Here is a 24,578-nt window from a genome sequence, read left to right as displayed (position 1 = left end):
CAGAAGAAAACTGGTATCACAGAAGTGAATGTTAGTTGATCAGATAAAGAAAAAATTAAAGAAATTCGTTTCAACACATCAAACTTTCACTGGATCGACGCATGGAAGATTTCACAAATTGGAGCAGCAGGTTGTTCAGTAGGTGCAAGAGAAATTCAAATGAAGATGCTAAGGATAGGGAATTTTCCAACTGCATGCATCACGGAATTCAAAACAAGTACTGGCTGAAGTATGAGGACGATGATGAGCATGGGCTTACATTATGGTACAATGCTAGCAGAGTGACTTCCCACAGCATTTTACAAAAAACTACTTGCATATCAATGTCATAAAATCAATATAAGGAAATAGTTCAATTGTTTGCTAGGCTATATGGGCAACGCCAATCAGATGCTAGTTTATTTTGATATGATATCAAATACTGCTTTCATCATGAGGGGCATTAAAAGTGGTGCTGTAAGAAGTTTTGGCTAGGAAAAGTTGCTGGGTGCACTAGCGACAAATGACCTGATGCCAGATTGGTTGAAGCTACTTTGATATCTAATACTAGGATGTTTGTTTAACACAAGCAAAATTTTGGATTCTCTATTCATTCAGGGGACAACTCACACAGGAAGTTAAGTAACTGATAGTAATGAACGACACAGACCTGGTATGACATCACAGCTAGTAAGTAATGGCTGTTGTTGTGAATAGACCTTTTAAGGCTCACTTGTGACAGATTTACAGTTAGTGGCTCCTTCAGGGAGACCATGCCTTCACTCCGGGGGGAAGTTAAAGAAACCCTAATATCCCTTCTGGGCCAGTGGATCCTTACTGTCTGGGGCAGAATTTCAAGTGAATCTATTATGAAAGGATTCAAAAACTCCTGCACATACAATGCCATGGATGGCTCAGAAGGAAACATACTAAGGAAGGAATTTCAGGAAGGAATAAATGCCAACAGGCTTACAGATAAAGGAAATGATACAACTGATTACTAGTAAGCAAAAACGAAGAAGTGAAGATAAAAACTGATGTAACCCATTCCTCTTTGTTTCTTTATTTCTCTTGATATTATCAATAAATAGCGTAATTTTAGAATATGTATAGTGTTATCCTTTTTAGGCACATACTTTATATCAATAAAACAGTTGGTAATTTTGATTAGTCATAATATGTTAAAATAACAATTTATGAGGCAATCTCTGGGGAAGGGGTGGGGGGTGGGGAAGGGGGGGGGTGTCATCTTAGTCACCTAAATATGGTAGTTACCTGCCATTTCCACATAAGTTTGCCTACGTCTGTAGCCAGTCTATTCTCATTAGTGTGGTGTTTTTGTAAGTTTTCTTAACACAGACCACTACTATAAAAACTTTTAACTACACACATCAAAAAATGTTTTACATTACCTCGGTTCCAAGAGTTCCGGAACCCATACAGAAAACTGGAATAGAGATCAACGTAAACACCATTTCCTCCCTTTTTATTGCTCATGAAAACCACACACTACATGTTGTACCACCATAAAGCGAGACCTTCAGAGGTGGTGGTCCAGATTGCTGTACACACCGGTACCTCTAATACCCAGTAGCACGTCCTCTTGCATCGATGCATGCCTGTATTCATTGTGGCATACTATCCACAAGTTCATTAAGGCACTGTTGGTCCACTCAATGGCAAGTCAGCATAGATCCCTCAGAGTGGTTGGTGGGTCACGTCATCCATAAACAGCCCTTTTCAATCTATCCCAGGCATGTTCGACAGGATTCATGTCTGGAGAACATGCTGGCCACTCTAGTCAAGTGGTGATGTTATCCTGAAGGAAGTCATTCACAAGATGTGCACAATGGGGGCGCAAATTGTCATCCACGAAGACGAATCCCTCGCCAATATGCTGCCGATATGGTTGCACTATCTGTCAGAGGATGGCATTCACGTATTGTACAGCCATTACAGCACCTTCCATGATCACCGCGGCGTACGTCAGCCCCATATAATGCCACCCCAGAGCAGCAGGGGAACCTCCACCTTGCTGCACTCGCTGGACACTGTGTCTAAGGCGTTCAGACTGACCGGGTTGCCTCCAAACATGTCTCGGACTATTGTCTGGTTGAAGGCATATGCGACATTCATCGGTGAAGAGAACGTGATGCCAATCCTTAGCAGTCCATTTAGCATGTTGTTGGACCCATCTGTACCGCGCTGCATGGTGGTGTAACTGCAAAGATGGACCTTGCCATGGACGTCAAGAGTGAAGTTGCGCATCATGCAGCATATTGCAAACAGTTTGAATCTCAACATGACGTCCTGTGGCTGCACGGAATCCGTAGGCAGTGATCATCCACTGCGAAATGGCTCTGAGCACTATGGGACTTAACTTCTTAAGTCATCAGTCCCCTAGAACTTAGAACTACTTAAACCTAACTAACCTAAGGACATCACACACATCCATGCCCGAGGCAGGATTCGAACCTGCGACCATAGCAGTCACGCGGTTCCAGACTGAAGCTCATAGAACCGCTCGGCCACACCGGCCAGCTCATCCATTGCAGTAGTAGCCCTTGGGTGGCCTGAGCAAGGCATGTCATCAACAGTTCCTGTCTCTCTGTCTCTCCTCCATGTCTGAACATCACTACTTTGGTTCACTCCGAGATGCCTGGACACTTCCCTTGTTGAGAGCCCTCCCTGGCACAAAGTAACAATGCGGACGCAATCGAACCACAGTATTGACCGTCCAGGCATGGTTTAACTACAGACAACATGAGCCGTGTTCCTCCTTCCTGGTGGAATGACTGGAACTGATTGGCTGTCAGACCCCCTACGTCTAATAGGCGTTGCTCATACATGGTTGTTTACATCTTTGGGCGGGTTTAGTGACATCTCTGAACAGTCAAAGGGACTGTATCTGTGATACAATATCCACAGTCAACGTCTATCTTCAAGAGTTCTGGGAACAGAGGTGATGCAAAACTTTTTTTGATGTGTGTATATTAATTTCATTTCAAATGTGAACATTTCACACTGTATCTGGGAGTAAGATATGGATATGGATGAAATACATGAATATTTTTATCCTATCACTTTTATCTGCAATTCCGGGACATATTCCGGAAAATTTTATCTTCACCATCTAGCAATTCCAACTGATGTTAGTACATCATTAAAAATGACTTTTTGTGAGCAAGTTGTGAAACTCCTTTCAGCAAACACAGGCTACTTTTCAATATTGTGTTTACTTTATAGGTTCCATCATGCATTACATTTAATTTCAGTTGTTTCAGGGTGGTTTTCAAGATCTATTGATATCCCTTACCTTTCACAAAAATTTATTGGCGAAAGGTATTTGGGGATATGAGACTTTCTAGATGTTTTGTAGTCAAAGTTTTTTGGAAAAAAAATTTCATTTTATTGATAAAGGGAAAAATACAGTACTTATTATGAATACAAATGAGCAAGCTTTACTGACAGAAGATCTGATCATTTGTTGTCCAGGAAAATAATTAAGAACTTAAAAATGTAAATTATTATAAAAGATAATTTATTAAGAAGCATATGTTCCATTATTTGTCTGAGGTATTCCGTGTGGGCTCCTTGCTGTACCAACAGCGTTAAAACTGTACTTGACGTCATAACATGCAAAGTAATCGAAAGCAGCAAAAAGTCTTCTGCGAAAACTATGGGGTCACAGAATACCAATGAGCAGAAGATTATAACAATAGTGTACATACTGGCATTAAAACTATTGTGTGTTTTTTTTTCCTTCAGAAATCTGGATTTTGTTCAAGTGTGTTGTTACTAGAGCATTAAACTCTGATCATATTTTGTAATTAAATGTAGAATAAAAGCCTTCCTGTAAAACAGAGTAAATGAGTCCTGGTTTTGGTAGAAGTTGAGTTCTTCTACAGACAAAAGAAGAATTATCAACAAGTCCGGGGTTCGCAGACTTCTCGGAGCTGAAGACCAGTGATGACATAATTTATAAATTAATTGAACTCTCACAACATCCAGAAATTAAAAAATAAAAATAAATAAAAAAGAAAATAAATGCAGTACAAACATACCACAAGATTCAAAATCATGTCCGCTTGTCCACAGAATGTGATATTACTAAGTTCACAAACTAACACAGTAAACAATGCACATTACATTAGTATAGTGCCTAGAAAAACTGCTGTACCTTTACGGCAGTAGCTGTATTCCTTGCGAGCTGTTGTGCTAGTGCCAGTATGGTGGCACCATCTGGCCTCTGCAACTGATCTGCACCAAGTATAATTATTGGCCTCTTGGAACACGACAAAACTTGGCTGTAAGGATGCTGTCCTGACACCAACTGTTTCAACACATCAGCACTGTCACCTAAATGCTGTAACAGAAGTAATTTGTCATTTTCGTCTTCTGGAAAAAGCTGTTAAGTTAATACTGAAATAAATACAATAAAATAAATACAGCTGAATTATTCCTGGAATATGGTAGTACTTCTAGATGAGATTTACTTTACAAAACTGCAGGGGGGGGGGGGGGAGGAGAAAGAAAGAAAGGAAAATAATAATAATATTCTTCACAACTTTCTACTGAAAACTAACTTTACCCAGCGTCATTTCAACTGCATCTAGTACATCCAAAAACTATTTTTCTAATTTTGTTGAAGTCGCTCAAATTTTTAGTATTTGGGAAAAGGGAGAAAAATGTATTGTTAAAGTGAAATTTGCGTAAGTACCTCATGCAACATCAGAATCATTCTAAGGATACTCCATCCTCAAAGTGCAAAAATTTACTGGCAATAGATATATTGATTGTCAACTTGTTCATGACTGCCTCAAGATTTTGAGTTCCAATAATAGGTGCTTCCTCTGCCTTAATCAGTGCCACACAGCAGAAGACTAACTGGAAGAAGGGAAAGTGTTTTGTCTCTTTTGCAAGAAAGGTCACCACAAGTCAGTCTGTAAAATTTAGCACATTCTACTTCATCAGCATCTCTTGCCGAATACAGTTCTGTCAACAATGTGAACACTGTGCATCTACGATACACATGCCTTCAGACAACCTATGTGTACGTAATAGGGTCCACCACAGTAAATAGACTTACACGCTGCATTATGGTGGCAGCCAGTCTAGTTTTATCAGTAGACTGCTGATCGATAACTTAAAACTAGAAGTCACTAAAAATCATCCCCTGAAAATCGATGCATTCGAGTTTTCATTCGCTACAACACCCTCTCGATGTCTGGTCAGACTGGCACTGAGAAGCATGTTACTGTTAAGGTTACTGTATTTGAGAGTTTCCATTCCTTTTCAAGACATCTGCTTGTACCACAAGCACTGAAAATTAAATACAGTACTGATACTGAATTGGCCGATCGAGCAGAAGGATACAATGATTTTCCCCCAGAATTGCAAATCAGAGCAGAACATTATTGGAGACTGCAGCACCAATACATGTCTCTGAATCACTGGCCTTGTTGCCTTCGAAATTCAGATGGATCCTTATCGGAAGCCGCTTAAGTATTTCTGCAGACCGAACTATCATCAACCTGCCATGCAATCACACATCTGAAAATAGTCAGGAGTTTTGGAGATTTAGAGGCAGTTGGTATATGCACCGATCAAGAGTGTGCGATGAGTGCAAAAGATTCCAAACTTCAAGGAATTTCATGCTTCCTATTCTGTCAAGGGTCAACAAAGTGTAGTCCATCTTCCATGGAAATCTGAAGTCATATTTCCGTATAACCTCAGTATTCCAAAAAATATTTCCTTACATTACAGAGATGTCTGGAGAATAATGACACCCTTTGTGCTCCACGTGAGACCCAGAAATGAACAAGTTGAACTATCCCCACACCAGGATTCAACCAATGCCTTTTATTTGTCCCACCAAATAGTAAGGAGGGAGAAACATAGAAGCACAAAATTGTGAACCGTATTCGAAGCATGTTCACAGAAAAGGACTCTCCTTCACTTTATGTTGTCTTAGAAGTCCTCAAGTACCTGCAGTGCTTATGCACTTTCAAATGTGATGTTTTGCCATTGTTTCAAGTTTTACCCAAGAACTCTTACAGTTTGTCCTCCATCTGGACGACAGAGACCTGGTTAGACTCTTGTGTTACAGTAACATTGAGCACAGCCTAAATGAATCAAATTTAAAAGACTTCCCTTCGAGCTTAAATGTGGTCTGTTCTTTCTTTCAGAAGGTCTGTGAGAATTGTCAAGCTAGTACTCATTGCAATTTCTTATTGCAAGTTCCTTGTTGGACCACAACACTAATGTGAACGCCTTTAGAGGAGGTGCTGCAGACAAGAAGGGTGCGATAACTCTCTACTACAAGCCGGCTGCATTCACAAGTCAAATTAAACTGTGTATGTTAAAGTGGGCAACAAACTCTCAGCAGCAAGTTACAATATGGAAATCGGAAGGACAAGAGCTCAGAAAAACTTTGCACGTGTTGCAGGTTCACTGGAACACAATAGAAGAAACGTTTTGTATCAAGCAACAGCAAGTTATCGACAATGTATCTCAGTCCGTGGCCACCAAAAGGAGCTTACTACAAGCAACCATTAATTTATATGACCCTTTAGGTTTGGTAACACCAGTATCCATAGCAGGAAAGATTTTATTTCAAGATACTTGGATACTTGGGCCAGGATGGGATGAACCTTTGCCTTAGCATCTTGCGGTTCGATGGCATACTTGGACCTCAGCTCTTCCAAAACTATCACACTCTTATGTGAGAAAGTGGATACAAGACTTCAGGACCACATCACAAATGTCTTTCGTGCTGCTTCAGAGACAGCATAAGGCACAATCTTGTATATTAGGTCAAGCACTAATAACAAGTCCCATTTGCTATCACAGTGGAAGCACTGTCGAGGAAAAGACAATCCTGTGGATCATCTATCTACAGAACCCTTGCCTCAGACGCCACATACAATGCACATACAGAGAAATAGCCCACCTCAGCTATCACAACAACGCAGTCTCAGGGCAAATTAATATCTTGCACCAGGCACTTTTCCAGAAACTAAGGACATTCACCTGGATCCACAGGTCCTCCTTGTGGTAATGCCCCAACCACTAACAGATGTTGAACGATTTAATTCTCACTGGAAACTGCAATATGTCACAGCCCATGTTTTTAGATTTAAAAAATGACTGACTGGCAAAGTGAACTTGCACAGAGAATTTACTGTGGAAGAACCACATCCACCCAACTGTATTGGATTAAAATTACACAACACCATTGTTGTTTTCTTTTATTTTCTCTTTTTCTTTCTTTCTCTCCAAGAAATTCAAGCTCATAAGGACACTGCACCACTAACCACAGGATCAAAAATAAAAGGTCTCAACTCATGTTACATCTCAGTTGTCGTTTACAACACCCCAAGTTAACCACAGAAGAATGACACTCATTTACTGTAGACAGAAATAATCATTTCACAAAGCTTTCAATGTTGCATACATACACATGCTTGCACCATCTTGGAATCAGAATTGTACTTTCAGAGCTTCACACTTCCTCATGTGAATCCTCACGCAGTGTCACTGGTTGAGAAACAGAAGCTCCAATGCCAGTCGACCATGAAACAATGCACAGACCCTTCCATGTAACCTGTGTTTATTTTCCAGAACCACTATATGCCAAAGTAGGAAATACAAGCACTAAATACTATGTTGCCTTATTTACCTGTGCTGTGTTAAGAGATTTTCACCTAGAGCTAGACCGTATGCAGCGCATCAACTGACCGATTATTACTGGTGTTACAAAGATTTATTGGTCAATGCAGTTAACAAAGAAACAATGGAATTGTGGTTAAGAATATCTGTTGATAAGACTCACCAATAATTCCCTCAACAAGGCTTAACTTTGAAATTTATAGCTCTGCGTATGGCTTGGTGGGGTGGGGAAGATTCTGGGAAAGAATCGTCAGCTCAACAAAAAGATGTCTCAGGAAAATACTCAGACCCTCGACTATAGATACGTAGCACTACACGCTGTGCTCGTAAATACTGAAGCCATGCTGAACTGAAGGCCCATTTCCCAAATTGAGGACAAAGTACTCACTCCAACACACTTCATCATGGAAAAGAAACTTACAGCATTGCCAACTGGAACTGAGCCATTGACCGCAGCAGACTCGATGAGACAGTTCAAATTCCATCAGAAAACAGTAGCAGATTACGTAACTTCCACCAAGTGAAATGCTCACTTCTAAAAGCAGTTCTTCCACAGCACCTGTCGAAAAGGGCAAGAGTACAGGACCCGAAAGAAGGCAGTGATGGAATGTGACACACAGCCATCCTTGTGACTGCTGATGGCTTGCATATTACTAGACCTGTCCACCTGGCCATACCTCTGGAGATAGACCAAGGAGGGGAGGATATGAAGAATCACTGAAACAACGCTTCCTCCCTGTAGTGTCCATGAACTGTCAGTGACGTGTTACGTAATCTCTCTCTGGTATAGACACACTGTAAAATAAACTTAATTGTGTTTGATGTTCACATTACATTGTAACTGCCCCCAACATTTAAAATTTAAATTGAGAGTTTCTTCTTACCCTACTATTAGACCAGTATTAACACCTGTATTAAGATGCCAGGATATACGCGTCATGGGAAATGATAAACATTTTCTGCAAAGTTGAGAAAGCAACTGATTAGAACAGTGGAAATATACACCCTGAAAATGAGACCAGCAATATAAATGATAAAACAGAATGCTATATACAAGTCAGCCTAATCAGAATGGAGGAGTGTGACAACCAGATGTTTGTGAAAACAGAAAAACAAAAAACTGGAATTTTAGGTTACATAAGAAACTTCTCTCACTTATGGGCTGAACTTCACAGGTGACAAATGGTCTAACAAACTGCATGTGGGAAATAAACTGACAGATTTGTTGCCAGATATATGCTGTCTGACAACAAAATAGAAGCACTCAAAAAGCGGGGAGGAAATGAAATGGAACTTCACAGGTTGGGAGGGTATGTGATGACATTACAGTGATTACAAAATAAAGCCAAGTTTACAAAGAACATTTATCGGTATGACATAGCGCCCCCTCTAGCTGACATGCCTACACTGATTCATTTGGGCAGGTGTCGTCAAGTCACTGCATCACCTCCGGTCATTGATATCCTGGACAGTGAAATGGAGTTGACTACCGAGCTTGTTCCACAAATGTTCTATCAGAGATAGATCTGAGGATCTTGCTGGTCACAGGTATACCTCAACACAGACAGTCCAAGAGACATGTGCCGTATGTGAACGAGCATTGTTCTGTTGAAAAATGACACTACAATAGTGTTGTTTGAGAAGTTACACACGAGGTCGTGGGATGTAAATGATGAACTATTGTGCCATCTGAGTTCCTTCAATCGCTACCAGTCACACCACAGTTATGCTACTGTGCCCCTCTAACCATTGGAAGAATGGAAACTCACCCCAGGTTGCCGCCATATGCACAAACGATAGTCAGCAAAAATGTGTAGAACTACAATTTATTGCATCCCACAATGTGATGACATTCATCAGCAGTCCATGTTTCCTAGTCATTGAGAACACTGAAATTACTGTCTCATGTGTAGACTCCCATTAATGCTACACTACAAATGACTGTCTTGTGAAACTCCAGCTGCTGTTAGTCTCTAAACAATAGTGCAGGATGTCACAGAATGTTGCACGGAGTCCAATACTTTTTCTCAGATCGCAGTCACAGATACGAAGAGGTCATGACGTGCTTGATGCACAATATGGCGATCCTCCCTTGTGGTGGTCGGACGTGGTTGTCCAGAAAATTAATGATGATTATGAATGCCCTAAGGTTCCTCCGCTGCCCAATGTCAGGGCACTGTCACATCCAGATGCCCAACAAATCTAGATATTGCACAATTCGACCAGCTGGAAAAACTGAGACACGTAATGAGGCCCCTTCAAACTCTATCAGTTGCTAATAGCACATCCCACCTGAGCATGAAGCATCTCTGTGTCCTTTACAGAGATAACATCCGATGCTGTTCACACCCCTTTCACAAGGTACATTCAAAAAATTCAGGCACATTCATAATTTTACACCAATGGTGTGTTGCAGCAAAATGTGGTTGGCATCCCTGCAGACACCACTGTTTAATGTGTAACTGTTGAAAGTTTCATTGCTGTATGTCTGTTAGTTATTGTTCAGTGCTGTATCGAGTAGAACACTGTGTCATACAGTTTGTGAATTTCGATAGGCAGAGTTACAGGAACAACGCATCTACATTAAATTTTGTGTGAAATTCAATAAAACATTTACAGACACATACCAAATGATGCAGAAAGCTTATGGTGATGAATGCTTAAGCCCTACTCGGTGTTACGAATGGTTCACAAGGTTTAAAAACGGCCAAACAGAAGTTAAAGATGAACCTTGTTCAGGATGCCCTTCGATGTCTACCGAAGACCCTCATCTCATGAACGTCAACTAAATTGTGCATGTCAATTGAAGATTGATTATAAGAGAGATTGCAGATGAATGTAACATTCATAATCCTTACACAGAATCTTCGAATGGATCATGCTGCCGCTAAGTTCGTCCCACCCACAGCTCGTGAGTCATGACCAGAAAGGCCTTTGCCTCACTATTTGTGAAGAGCTATTGGATGGCGCAAATGAGAACGAGATGTTCCTTAAGAGAATCTAATTGGTGATAATAGGCGGGTCTACAATTATGATGTTGAGACCAAGGTTCAACCTTCACAATGGGTCGGGAAATGTACTACATGGTTCAAATGGCTCTGAGCACTATGGGACTTAACTTCTGAGGTCATCAGTCCCCTAGAACTTAGAACTACTTAAACCTAACTAGCCTAAGGACATCACACACATCCATGCCCGAGGCAGGATTCGAACCTGCGACCATAGCGGTTGCGCGGCTCCAGACTGTAGTACCACAGGGACAAACTGTTAATCGATGGTACTATTGGGGCATGTTATGACACCTGTGAGAAAATGTGAGAAGGAAACGGCCTGAAATGTGGCGAGATAGTTCATGCCTCTTGCCTCATGATAACACACCTACACAATCATCCCATTAGTGTGTGACTATCAAACAAAAAATGAAATCACTTGCTGCCTCATCTTCCACACTCCAGACCTGGCCCCTGCAGACTTTTTTATTTCCAATGTTGAAAATTCCGCAAAAAGGATGAAGATTTGCAACGATTGATGAAACAAAAGAAAATTTGCAGATAGTGTTTCACGCGAACCAGCAAGAGTTGTATCAAGACTGCGTCCGGGATTGGAAATGGTGTTTGGAGCAGTGTACCAATTGTGGAGGAGAGTATTCCGGAGGAGACCATGCACAATAAGTAAAATGTAAGCGCAGAAATATTTTGTAGACAAAGTTCTGGAATGTTTTGAACAGACCCCGTAACGCAAACAATGCTAAGACACTCTGGTGGCTGTTCTTCCTGTCACAGATAATTTCAACTCTTACGTAACTGCTGATAATGTGTATATGTATGAAGATGCATTGACATCCATCTATGTCTTCTGAGTGTTTCATTTATTTGTCAGGCAGTGTACTATAGTGTATCACTAAAATCAAAAATGTGATGGTGAAAGAAAAATGAAATTCATTCATGAACAGGAAAAATAGGCGTAGGGGTAAATAAGGGCATGACCAAAAGATGATGAAATATCAACACCAAGGAATAAATCCAGCATTACTAACGCAAACAACCAAAGATTACTGATGTCAGATAATGTTACAGCTTCACAACAGACAGTTACCATCTTGAGTAAGCCAGTTCCATAATATAGAACGACAATCAATTTTTAACCTAAGATTTTTTTTTTTTATCTTGTCCTACACTGTTTTTAAAAACAAGCTGCTTACCTCATACTCGTATGTTAAATTCACTTTAGGCCCAATAAGAGCTATTTCACTCTCCTTGTGTAGATATGCCTTTCGTATCCTAGCATTCAAGATAGGTGCTTCAAACCTAGGATTGGTACCAATCAACAGGATACGATCTGCTTCCTCAACCCCTGAAACAGTTCCAGATGAAATTAGTGCTGAAAGGGGGGTGGTGTAAGACAGGAGAAAAAAAATGAAACATGTCACTACCTAAATATAAAAGATGGTAGTAATTTTTGTTTACAGTGACCATGTGTTGGTGTGTACAATATGTAACAAAAATTGAGCATCAGCAACTGAACAACTGAATTCCGAAGATAATCTATTCATTTCAAGTTTTGATACTGTTATGCATAAGTTACAAAATGCCACACTGACAGCAAAAATCCACATAGCATCAACAAAAAATATGAATACCACACATCCACAAATCTGAATTTCGGTTCATTAACACAAATTTACTATAAAATCAGCTACTCTCAGACATAACTGTGTGTGTGTGTGTGTGTGTGTGACAAATGTATATGCTACGAGTGGCAGACATAAAAAACTATAGACATCATTAACCTGACACTAAGTATGAACAACGAATAGTCATCAAACCACAACTTCAAGTTTAATCTGATGCAGTATTTCATTTGCTCACTAAGCATTTGTATTTTAGTTTTTAATCTGACTAAGATTCATGAGAAACTTGCAGTTATCCCTCTGCCTTCTTCCTCTGAAACACCAGAATCTGAAGGACAGTCACTAAATTTCTTTCTGAATGGAAATATTTACCTGCTATCCTGCTGTTCAGAATATAATTCGATCTCAGATCTGTTCCAGAACCATCTTGAGGGAACGTGTATTCTGTGCACAAAGCTTCTGATCCCAATCTGTTCAGCAAATCTTTCAGCGCAACAAGGGCCTGAAAATGGCATTAGAACAATCAGTGTGTACTAAGATTTCAATTAATAAAATAATCAATGAGTCAAGTACAAAACTAATCAAAATTTACTTATAAATATGATAAGGGAAGTTCTGGAAGAATGCAAATAATTTATGAGTAAAGGAGACACTGAATAGTAAAAAAGTTGAGTCATTGGAAAAAAATAGGGAATTGAGCTAGCTTTTGGACTATTGCTTTAACAATTGTAAGTACACTAGAGAGAGAGAGAGAGAGAGAGAGAGAGAGAGAGAGAGAGACTTGACATGTCACAAATTAGGCAGTGAAAATTTTGCATAATTTATAACATGACAAATAAGGCCAACTGGCAGTTTTAGCCAATACAATGCAAAACTTGCATCTTTTTTAGACAAAAGTCACAAAATTCTGCATTTCCCTGTTCCTGTGTAAAAATGTAAATCTGAAGGCAGTATTTTACTAACATCAGTAACTCACTGTCATTTAATGCTGAAAATGGATCTTGACTTTTTTCGAAGACTTAAGTACACATATAATCTTAAAAAGAACTGATGCCCTCGATGTCACTTCAGCCGAAAACATCTTTATCCACCACTCTCACACATTCTCAGCATTCTGTTGCATCACCAGCAACACATTCTCTCTCTCTCTCTCTCTCTCTCTCTCTCTCTCCCCAGCTCATTAAAATATTCACCCAAAAACTAGAGAAGTCTACTTTCTTTTTTTTGTTTGATTACTGACTCAATGCTTCTACTGCTAAATTACATTCCGCCAGAGATTCTGTTGCCATATTTAAAGTGCCATATTTGGTAGTTTTCGTGTTTATATTTGCATACTAAAAAAATACACAGTTTAACTGATGCACAACATTAAAGCTCTCTCCAAACTGTCTCTCTTCAGTGTGATTTGTTCTATGTTAGTGTCAGGAAATGCGATGTATGATAAAACTGTTATCCCTATTCCATATTAAAATTGTTCGAAGAAAGATTTTTTAATTGTGGAAAGTGGAATTTTTTGTGATGAAGCTAGTAAGATATCGAAAAACAGGAAGGGACAAATACATCAGACAGCGATAAAGAAAACAAACACAGGGGATTGCAGTTTCGAGTTAGGTTGCTAATTCTTATAGCCATAGAGCCATGCAAATCTGTGATGTCAAGGAACATAATGCAACTGACAGGTAAACAAAAAATAACACAAAATTAACAAAGATGCTCAAAAAACAAGCCATCACAAAATAACACAAATTGCGAAAAAGTAACAGCGAAATTATCCATCAAATAAAAACGTTTTCCTGTCACTAGTCAAGGACTTCACAGATATCTAACAAAAACAGTGTATGGAGTTCAAATTTCACTATACTCATAGTTACTTTATTTGAAGCAAGGCTCCTGTTTCAATTCAGGAAATAGCATATTTCTATCTGATGACTTAAAACTACTCTGAGAGTCTACACATGGAGTGCTCTGGAGAATTCAAATGTGTCATTATGCTAATTTTAATAACAAGCAAAGAATTAACACTAGTAATATAAAATGAAGGTTTGTTTGAACACCACATGTTCAATTTGGCAGAGAGCATTTCCTTGTCTTCCTCTGTCCATAAAACAAACTCAGGAAACCAGTTAAGGAAAAACAAGCACGCTCAGTAATTACCTCTGCATCTACCAGCCCACCAGCAATGGCAGCCACACTGCAGCCTGCTGCTTTAATTGCCTTGCATGCTGATATGAGAGCATCTTCCCATTCAACTGCTATCAGCTCACCAGATGCATTTTTCAGCATGGGGGTCACTAACCTCTGTCGTTTAAGTCCATCGCAGGCAAAGCGTGATTTATCTGATAGCCACTCTTCATTTATTTCCTAGTAACAGAAATTTGGTCGTAAATTATTTTACAAAAAAGTCATTTTGATTATGTTGCATTTACTCTAACCCAATATCAAATCATGCTGGTATGTAAATAGTGAAGCAGTAATTAAATTAATAATGAACGCTGAAGCTAAGAAGAAACTCAAATGATAGGAAACTACCACACCTTTATAAATAACAATAAGAATGTGTCATCATTTTATTAAAATAATGACAGATATAAGCCACTACTATTTACTTTATAGTGAAATGTGTGAACCAGACAATTTTCTTTTGCCTTTCACCTGTTGTACTTCTATGCACACAATTATACAGTGCTAATAACATAAGTTTAATGTATTTGCTTTTGCTGTATGTACTGTTGTATCTTCAAGGATCCCCTATTGGAAATTTGTGGCAGAAGTCACCTTCAGCTGTCACTATGTTGATATAGGGGTTTCTTCTGACAAATGTGAGGAAGAAATGCATTTACATGTAGATGCAATATCAGAAATTATGATGAACTTTGTGTTTATTTGTTATCATTTTTGGCTTCAAGTACAGTGTGATACAGACACTGGATAAATCAGGATTATGTACACACTCAACATATGTACAATCATACTTTCTACAAGGTTACATATGAAATATAGCACTTAAAAGAATTATACTTCAAATATAAACTGCAGCTTATATATTTGAATAACTTAATATTCAACTAACAGCCACAGAATACAGAAAGGTTGAAAAGGGCACAAGAGTAGTATTTTTGGGTTTTATTGGTAGCCTACGTGCTTACGCTGTAACACACTGCTTTGCCGCCTACATTCTACCTCGGTCCCACACGCACTGCAGCCAATGAGCAATCCATTTGCAAATTTGTATTTAAAAAAGTGTAGTGATTGTTTCAGCACAAATGAGTCATCATCAACAAAAGTTCACCCTTTACAGCCCTCTTTTCTCCAGCACAGTAGTTACAATTTCTGAAATCTGTTTTTGGATGTGGTAATAAAACAATGAGAAAATGGAAGAAATCCAGCAGGAAATAGATAATAGATAATAATCAATAAAAGAAATAATAGATAATAATAGATGATGATAATAATAATAATAATAAATAACACACAATAAATAATAGACAATAAATAATATATCACACACAAGAGTATTTACAAAAATACAGTTGAGATTTCCCAAAAATTTGCTTGGACAAGCACATTTCCTCAAAATATTTTTGTGTATGACACATCTTATGAAACCAAAATATAAAATGGAGGAACACAGTTCTAAAATTTCAACAAGTTGTGACAGGCTCACGTTCATGATATTGTGGAGCGAGAAGAGGAGTTTGAAGCTTCGATTCAGTTATTGTGAAATGGATAATAGTAGCTAGAACTTGTGCAATGAATAAAAAGTGTTTTGCAACTGTTAGCAGACTATTCATTCCTGTTCTCTTTCCATAAAACAATATGCAAGAAAACAATTGTTACATCATTAGGGCATTAATAGAAAAAGTAATATAGGCAAAAACCATAAGACAAGAATAAAATTGTTGAGACTTGTGGGTATCTCGCTGGATAGTGACACTAAAACTTGATCGTTGGTGGAAGGCCCCAACTGGCACAGAACGGCCAATTTTTCCTTTGCCTGCTGTTCTGCTTAGATAAAGTTGTAATATTTTATTTGCATATTTGTTTTGGCTTCTGTAACCAGAGTAAGTTAACATAAAAGTTTTCTGGGTATGGTACCATGTCATATTGTGAAAAATGCATTACTATTTACATTCATTGCTCAACGTTAAGGTTGTCTTTAGCACAGAAACAGGTGCACAACACTGCAACAAAATTTTTTGACCATTTACCCAGTGATATAAAATGTCTAAAAGGCAGCAAGGTAAAACTTGAAGATAAATTGGAAAAGTTTCTCCTTGACAACTACTCGTACTCCGTAGAAGAATTGCTATGTTTGTAATGTGTAAAACGTCATGGGTAGGAATTGCTAACTCAATCTGTATATCTTGTTTTCATTTTGGGGAAAAAATTATATGGTGATGTTAAGAGTACAAATAGATGTACAAATTAATTTGCAATATGAATGTAAAATGACTCCTTCCACATCATGACAATGTATCGTGCAAAATGATCCATGGAACATGAAACTAACTAACTAACTGAACTAACTGGTGAAACAGCATTCTGACCATGGTCACAGTGGTTCTCTTCTGTGTCCACTGATTTATTTTTGCACTCTAGAGTCACTTATATTTTGTCATGACTGCATCCTTGATTAAGGACTGCAACTTTTGAATACGTTGGCTGTAGGGTCCGCCTGTAGTTCATTGTAAATAGGGTCATTTCATAACTCTTTCATCTTTTCTTCATGCTGCACTGTCCTAGATGACAGTAGCATTGCCTTTACATGCTTGTAGTAATACCACAGTACTGTTGTTCTTTAGTTCTGGGATAGATGCCCTTTCCTCACAGCTATGGTTATGCTTTGTTGGCTTGGCACATAGCAGAATGATTTTCTCAGCTTCTGTTGGAGTATCAGAAAGCTGCTTCCGTGCACTTGATGAATTTTTCTGTAGGGATTCACTGAAGTGTGAAATCAATGTTTAGTCCCTTAGCTAGTGCTTCTGTGGCCTTATTGGAGATAGAATGAGATGAGAGATATATCACTCTATGAAATGCATCCAGCTATGGCTTAGTGTTGTGTGTTGTCTTTTCTAGTTGCTCTCATTCTTCTTCTGGTGACTGGTGACAGTTTCATTAGTTGCACACAATTGCAGGTGAGTGATACTGTCGACATTATCCCATTAAGTTGACGACACTATCTGATATCAGAAGACATATTTGTAACAGTCTTCTTTCGTGGAAATCAAGTTCTCTTCACACTGGCTGAATGCACCCCTTCAGAAGACATTTATTGGCTCGCCTGTAGATGGTTCTTGCTTTGTAGGTGATGATGTTCAGTTTAAAATGCAGGAATTTAGGTGTGATATGATCCCACCAAACCAAGTAGATTAGATCATTGAAAAGTTTCCCTATCTTCTTCCTAAATATTTACAACTTGTGAACTTTGCTGCAGGATTCCTGCTCATACAGGTTGCTAATACAGTAATGTAGGCTTCTGCAGCCAGAGGCTTTGTTGTAATAGTTACAATAGTTACAGAAGAAGTGAGGATTTGCTGTTTGCCTCTTGCAGTTGTGTCCTCATTGGTGACTGGTAGTACCAGTGAAGGAGATGTGATTTCCTCCTGCTGGATGTAGCTGTGCAGTGGCAGTTATTAGCCAGTAACATTCAGTGTCTTCTTGTTAGTGCATCCCTTTGTACTCTGACAGCTGACAGCCACAGTACCAGTAGCAACATGCATATGGGAAAACAAGCACTGCATTCGACTTGGGCAGCAGAACAAATCTGCAGTGGTCAAACACCATTAAGACTGTGGAAAGGAAACAAAAAATTTAACGAAACCTGCGTACATCCAGAAATCGTGGAATTCAGGATCACAGAGGCCATCAAATCGTTAAAATACCCGAATGACATGAATAGAGAGAAAGGACTCAGGCTTGCCCCATCCTGGCTGTCAGTCATCGGACCCTAACAGGCTGCACTAACAACATGAGACTTTAGCGTTATTGTCTAGTAACTGCTGCCATGCAGCCTGTGTCCAGGAGGAAGAAAGCAAGAGTCCACACTTCATCTACTGATGACTGCCAATCGTGGCACACATTGCAAGAAGTGATAGACAACAGCAGATCCCAACTCCCTCCACCACAGTAACATATTACAATAAAGTTTCCCACTTCTTCCACCTCAGGTAACCAATTATATCAACTTTTTTTAATTATGACATAATGCAATGCTCTTTACAATGAACTACAGGTGGACCCTACAGCCAACGTATTCATAAGTTGCAGTCCTTAAAGATGCAAGAATTATGCTGACACAGCCAAGGGACTCATTCCAGGAATCCCACTACCACCTAGAAGTGCCAAAAATACACAAGAAACACCATCTTTTAAGGCCGACTGTGATTGGGATCACCCCACCTACGAACATTTTGGCAAAGTAATTAGTCAGCAAATTAAGACCTCTAGTTCACAAAACAGACTCTTATGTGAAGAATTTTAAGCATTTTACTGAATACATAGAGGGATGAACTATTTTACCCACGGACATGATTGTCAGCTTGGATGTAAAGTCACTATTAACAAACATGCCAGTAGACAAAACTGTTCATATCTTACAATAGCATGTCACTCCAGGCATGTGTGACCTGGTTGAACTACGTTTGCCATTAACATACTTCAATTGGCAAGAAGAATACTACAAGCAAATTGACAGTATGGAAATGAGTTCTCCCCTAACCCCATTCGCAGCCAGCATGTTCATGAAGGCCTATGAAGCCACCACACTTCGTTCTGCTACTTACGCCCACACTGCTGGTTCAGATACATAGACAACACTATATGGTCCCACAGTGAAACAAAGCTACACATTTTACAAATATTTGAAGAAAATGTATGGAAAGATCTAGTTCATACTTCAAGCAGAGAAGAATGGTGTAATTTCATTCCTAGACGTGGACAATGGCTGGCACACTGGGGCACAGCATATACCTGAAGTTGGCACGAAAGGACATGCAGACTGCAAGAAAAAAATTCTGTACGAGCTTTTAGAGGTTTCCAATTCACTCAAGATTTATTGTTGCAACAGTGCATATGGAGTACATAAAATGATTACACTTACAAATCAATGGCACAAGCAGTTCTGAGCTGCCAGGCTCATATTAGTATATATTAATATGTGGTGCAGTCTCCACAGACGACAATGCAGGTGCTGGTGCTGGCATTGGCTCTGACATTCAGTTGATCACACAGATGGCAAATATTGTCCTGGGTTATGTTATGCCACACCTGCTCAACATGTTCACATAGTTCTGTAAGTCTCTTTCGCTGATGAATCGCACAAGTCAATTCTCATCCCATCGTTTCCCAAATGTACTTGTTTGGAGACAAGTCCGGAGATCATGCTGGCCAGGTAAGTTGCTGCACATCTTGCACAGCACATTGAGTTTCACAGGCAGTTTGTGGATGAGCATTATCCTGTTGGAACAACACATCACCTTCCTGTTGCAAGCACAGCAAAAGAATGCGTCTAACAACATTCTGCACATACCGAGTGCTGCTTAGCATCCCCTTCACAAACACAAAAGGTGAAAGAGTTTTAGCTTATCCCACCCTAGACCATAAGGCCTGTGAGGGACTAGTGTGTCTCTGACAAATGCTCTCAATGATACAGCACTCACCAGGACTATGTCGTATGCGCAAATGGCCATCACTTGCATGCAGGGAGAATCTGCTTTCATCGCTGAAAACCACAGTGCGTCATTCCATCTTCCAAGTGATCCTCTTACAGCACCAATCAAGCCTGTGCGCATGAATGTTGTGGCTTGAGTGGAAGATGTGCTAGAGGTGCATATGCCCTTAGTCCCACTACTAATAACTTTCTTACAACAGTAAATTTTAACACATCTAGGCTCACAAGCCCTCTTATCTGTGCTGTATTAGCCATACGATCTGCCACTACTGCCCGTGCAGTACAATGATCCTAGCGGGCATCTGTGCTGCGTGGACATCCAGAATGTCTTCTATTTGTGTGGAAATGTTCAAATGACCACTGATATCAGCACTGGCACACAATTAATGCAGCACATCTAACTTGTGTGAATTCTCCGAAATGACATATCCCACCACTTTGAAGGCCATAATTTGACCCCTTTCAAACTCATTCAGTTGACTGTAGGAAGCTTGAGTGTGTCTGTGACATGGTTGCCTGCTTGCTTTACACATTTGCACCACACTGAGCTTTCTGTCTGTGAGCATTCCCTAATAAAGGCCTTGTTGGCCACAAGCTCACTTTCTGACCGTCTTTTTGTTGTGCCTATCTGTGACTCAGTATCTCTGCTATATGGTGACTAGTAACTATCCTTTTCATAACACTGTTACATTCCATCCTGGGTTTTCATTATTTGAGTTACCCTATTAATGGGTAGACACAGACAGTGCACTAGAAGCTATCCTGAGTCCAGCCTGTCTGCTACAACAACCACAAGATCGAGAATGTGCTAGGCACCGCCAACGACAAGATAGATTCACTGCACACCAAGTCTGCACAAGGTGGAAATTGAGTGTAGAGAAATACACACTGGTGAGACTAGCAAGAAAGTAGCAATGTGCATATGGGAGCATGAGTGCTACAGTCAACTTGGGCTGTACAACAAATCTGCAGGAAGCTGTGGCAAGCAAATAAAATTTAATGAGTGGATCGTTAAACACAAGGTCAGAGAGGCCATCAAAATATCGAAACATCTCAGCAACACGAACAGAGGGGAAGGACTCTAGCCTGCCCCACTATAGCTGTCAGCCATCACAGCATAACAGGCCACGCTAACAACATGAGACGCAAGCGTTAACAGGAAAGCAACTACTGCCACACGACCTGCGTCCAGCAGGAGGAAATCAGAAGTTCACACCTGATGACTACCATTCATAGTACGTATTGCAAGAAACAACAGACAACAGTAGATCTTCACTCCCACAAGCACAATAGCCTACTGTAGTAAAGTTCCCACTAGTTCTGCCTGATGTGGTCAACTACAGCCTTTTTAATTATCACATAATGTCACACTCAGTGCGTAGTCATAAGAAAAACTAATTGACTCTTGACAGCAGAAGTACTCCAGTGGACCCACAAGAAGGCCACTGTAACAGTGATATCACCAGTAATACTCTTTTATAATATAACATGGTACCATACACAGAAAACTTTTGTCGTTTTATTTGTAATCCTTAATCATCACCTGAAGATTTGTTACATTTTTGATACTTATACCCAGAAAATAAACCTATTTCAAAGTATCTCAGATAAAATAGTAGTCTGGATTTTGGTCTGAAACTACATTTATCAAGTAATTTCACATTTTAGCATTATGAGGGAGAATTTACATCTATTGTCGGATTTATACAAAGTATGAATTTTTCAAATTCCTAATCACAGCAGACAATATATTTTTGTGAACTCTCCTCCCGAACAGGCCATGAAGGCCCAACGGTACTGATTGGCCGCCGTGTCATCCTCAGCCCACAGGCGTCACTGGATGCGAATATGGAGTGGCATGTGGTCAGCACATTGCTCTCCCAGCCATATGCCAGTTTCCGAGACTGGGGCCGCTACTTCTCAATCAAGTAGCTCCTCAGTTTGCCTCACAAAGGCTGAGTACACCCCGCTTGCCAACAGCACTCAGCAGACCGGATGGTCAACCATCCAAGTGCTAGCCCAACCCGACAGTGCTTAACTTTGGTGATCTGACGGGAACTGGTGTTACCACTGCGGGAAGATTACTCTCACGTTATAGAAATTGGCAAAATACTACTCCTGGGAAGCAAAAATAAACAGAAGCAAAGGTGGTCTGTTTCATTATCTTCAGGTCCAAGAGGTTGACTGCAGAGTCTGAGACAATTTTTCTGCCTATGAGACATTTATTTACGATCTCATTTTTGCTACCTATAAATACAAGTTGCTACCCAAAATTTTTGGGACTGGTGCTGCCATCTGTTGAAAGCCTTGCCTTTAGACTAATGGTCACCATCAACCTTGAAGTAGTTCCCATTCTCATGTACACACCGATCCCAGTGCTTCTGCCACTGGTCAAATGTTTTCTGGAAGTCCTGTTCTTTGGGGGTGTATCACTGCCAGTGATACTTCTTGAATCCTCTCCAGAGTGTGTAACCAATGGCCTTTCAACCTGAGTTTCAGTTTTGGGAATAGCGCTATGTCGCAAGGTGCCAAATCTGGCGAGTACAGTGGGTGGGGTACAACTGCCATGTTGCTGTTTGCCAGAAAGGTCCTGGTGGGCAAGGACATGTGACAGGGCGTGTTGTCGTGATGCAGCAACCAGTTCCCTTGACGCCAAAGTTTGGGCCGTTGTCGCTGCACGTTTTCACGAGCCATCGCAAAACGTCACAGTAGTACGCGGAATTCACTGTTTGGTTGGGTGGGATGAATTCTTTGTGCACAATTCCCTTGGTACCAAAAAAACTGATAATCATGCTCTTCACTTTGCTCTTCACCTGTCTCACGTTTTTGGGTCTTGGAGAGCCCGGGCTCTTCCACTGGGACGATTGTTGCTTTGTCTCTGGGTCATAACCATAAATCCAGCTCTCGCCGCCGGTGATAACCCGTGATAAGAAGGTTGGATCATCAGATGCCGTCTGACGAAGGTCTGTGAACACTTCAACCACACATCAAACACAGAGTATTATGGATATCACTGTGGACACACAACACGTCCTCCCAGCTGAATGCCACTCCGCACACTGACTCATCAGATAAGCAGCTCTCGCCACCTAGCGGTGGAAAGATCTACTACTCCTACTTTCCAGATGGCAGCACCAGTCCCGAAAATTTTGGATTCCACTGCATATAAAAAATGTAGCCAGTTTTTGTTTACTGGTACTACAGAGCCCGTGGCAAAGTCCAATTGGGGAAGCTAATGTACACAACAATGTGTCTGCAAAATAAAAAGGGTCAACATAATGATATACCAGTGTTCTTGTGCCTGTAAGTTCTGCTCTCATGCCACTGGTCAATTGGGGGCAGTTGAATGCCTGTATAATATATAAGCCACATGCGGCAAAGTAGGATGCAGCTGTAGGACCTAGCATCTTGTTACAACAAAGCAACATGTACGTTTGTGTGCCAGCTGAAGTCAAATGTTGGTAAATGTAGACACTTTAGCATGGCAGGTTTAAGTGGTGCATATTTTGGACTATAGTTGTGTAAGATATCACTAGAGGCAGGGCTTGATGTACCTTGTTTAGAACACTGCCAACATCGGCAAGTATTTGTGGGATACCTGTTACCGAATGCTTTGTGCACTCGGCTTTGCTGTGTATTGCTTGTTTTCTTATTTTGGAGAGAGTGAAAAAACTAATCCTGGTCCATCACAGAGTTCTATTATGACCACACACACACACACACACACACACACACACACACACACACACACAGACAAAACATCAGCACAGATCCCTATAGCCATTATCATTGCATAGAAACATAGAACACTAGTCCTAAAAGAAGGTGAGGGCTTCTTTTCTTGCACCAGTCCTCTTCCCACAGACGGTCTACATTCTTGTCTATCTATGCTCATGACCAACTGCCATCGTATAGTGCCTGCAAACCATACTACAGCAACCATAAAACAAAACCAGTCAATGTATTTTGACCAAGCTGAGAGACTTCCCATAATGTGCAAACAGAATTTTTTTTCAGATCTACTTCCACTCTATCAGCAGTGTGGCGAAGTATGGATTGCTTGGCTACAAATGCCCACGAAAGGGCTTTGCTGTATGCTTATCAGAGCTTATGTGTAACCAGTTCGGAATCAATATTTTGCAGATTTTGTAATTGACAAGTTGGGCGAAGAAAAGAACTATAATGATGTGAAACACCATAAATCGCAGAAGCACTCATCACTGGTGGAATAATGCTACTGCTTCTCAACAGAAACCATCTTTTGTCGAAAACTAAAACAGACCCATGAGAAGGAAAGAAGCAAAAATCATCCAGAAAAGAACTGTTGAAGTTTTTGCAAATACAAACATTCCAGTCAAAAAGCTCTTATAGTGGAGAATGTAAACTATTAATCTGTTATATTATTATTTTTTTCTCCAATCTTGAATTTTTTGTAAAAACCATTTAAAAGCAGTAAGGTTCTGTCTTCAGGCCTGAACTGTGGCAATGTTTTAATTTTTACATTTAATCATCTTTAATTTTAAAAAAAGGCAAGCCAATTTTGACAAAAAATAGATGCTAATTTCTCTAAGAATAGAAGCTACATTTTAAGGTCCCTCGTTATGATGAAACTGTGATATTCTTACTAAA

At 40.0% G+C, this 24,578-nt stretch overlaps 1 protein-coding gene across 1 annotated transcript in view; it reads right to left on the bottom strand.

Moving 5' to 3' along the window:
• LOC126237452 (NADH-ubiquinone oxidoreductase 75 kDa subunit, mitochondrial) overlaps window positions 1-24,578 on the bottom strand; it is a 113,292-nt gene that overhangs the window by 34,418 nt on the left and 54,296 nt on the right. The window contains exons 7-10 of the mRNA XM_049947585.1: window positions 14,435-14,641; window positions 12,653-12,782; window positions 11,852-12,003; window positions 4,160-4,345 (exon numbers count right to left, since the gene is read on the bottom strand). Coding sequence (XP_049803542.1) covers window positions 4,160-4,345; window positions 11,852-12,003; window positions 12,653-12,782; window positions 14,435-14,641 — 675 coding nt within the window. The remainder of the gene's footprint in view (window positions 1-4,159; window positions 4,346-11,851; window positions 12,004-12,652; window positions 12,783-14,434; window positions 14,642-24,578) is intronic.

The sequence above is a fragment of the Schistocerca nitens genome, chromosome 2 (assembly GCF_023898315.1).
Source record: "Schistocerca nitens isolate TAMUIC-IGC-003100 chromosome 2, iqSchNite1.1, whole genome shotgun sequence".
Classification (NCBI taxonomy): Eukaryota; Metazoa; Arthropoda; class Insecta; order Orthoptera; family Acrididae; genus Schistocerca; species Schistocerca nitens.
This window is presented reverse-complemented; position numbering and strand designations above follow the sequence as displayed.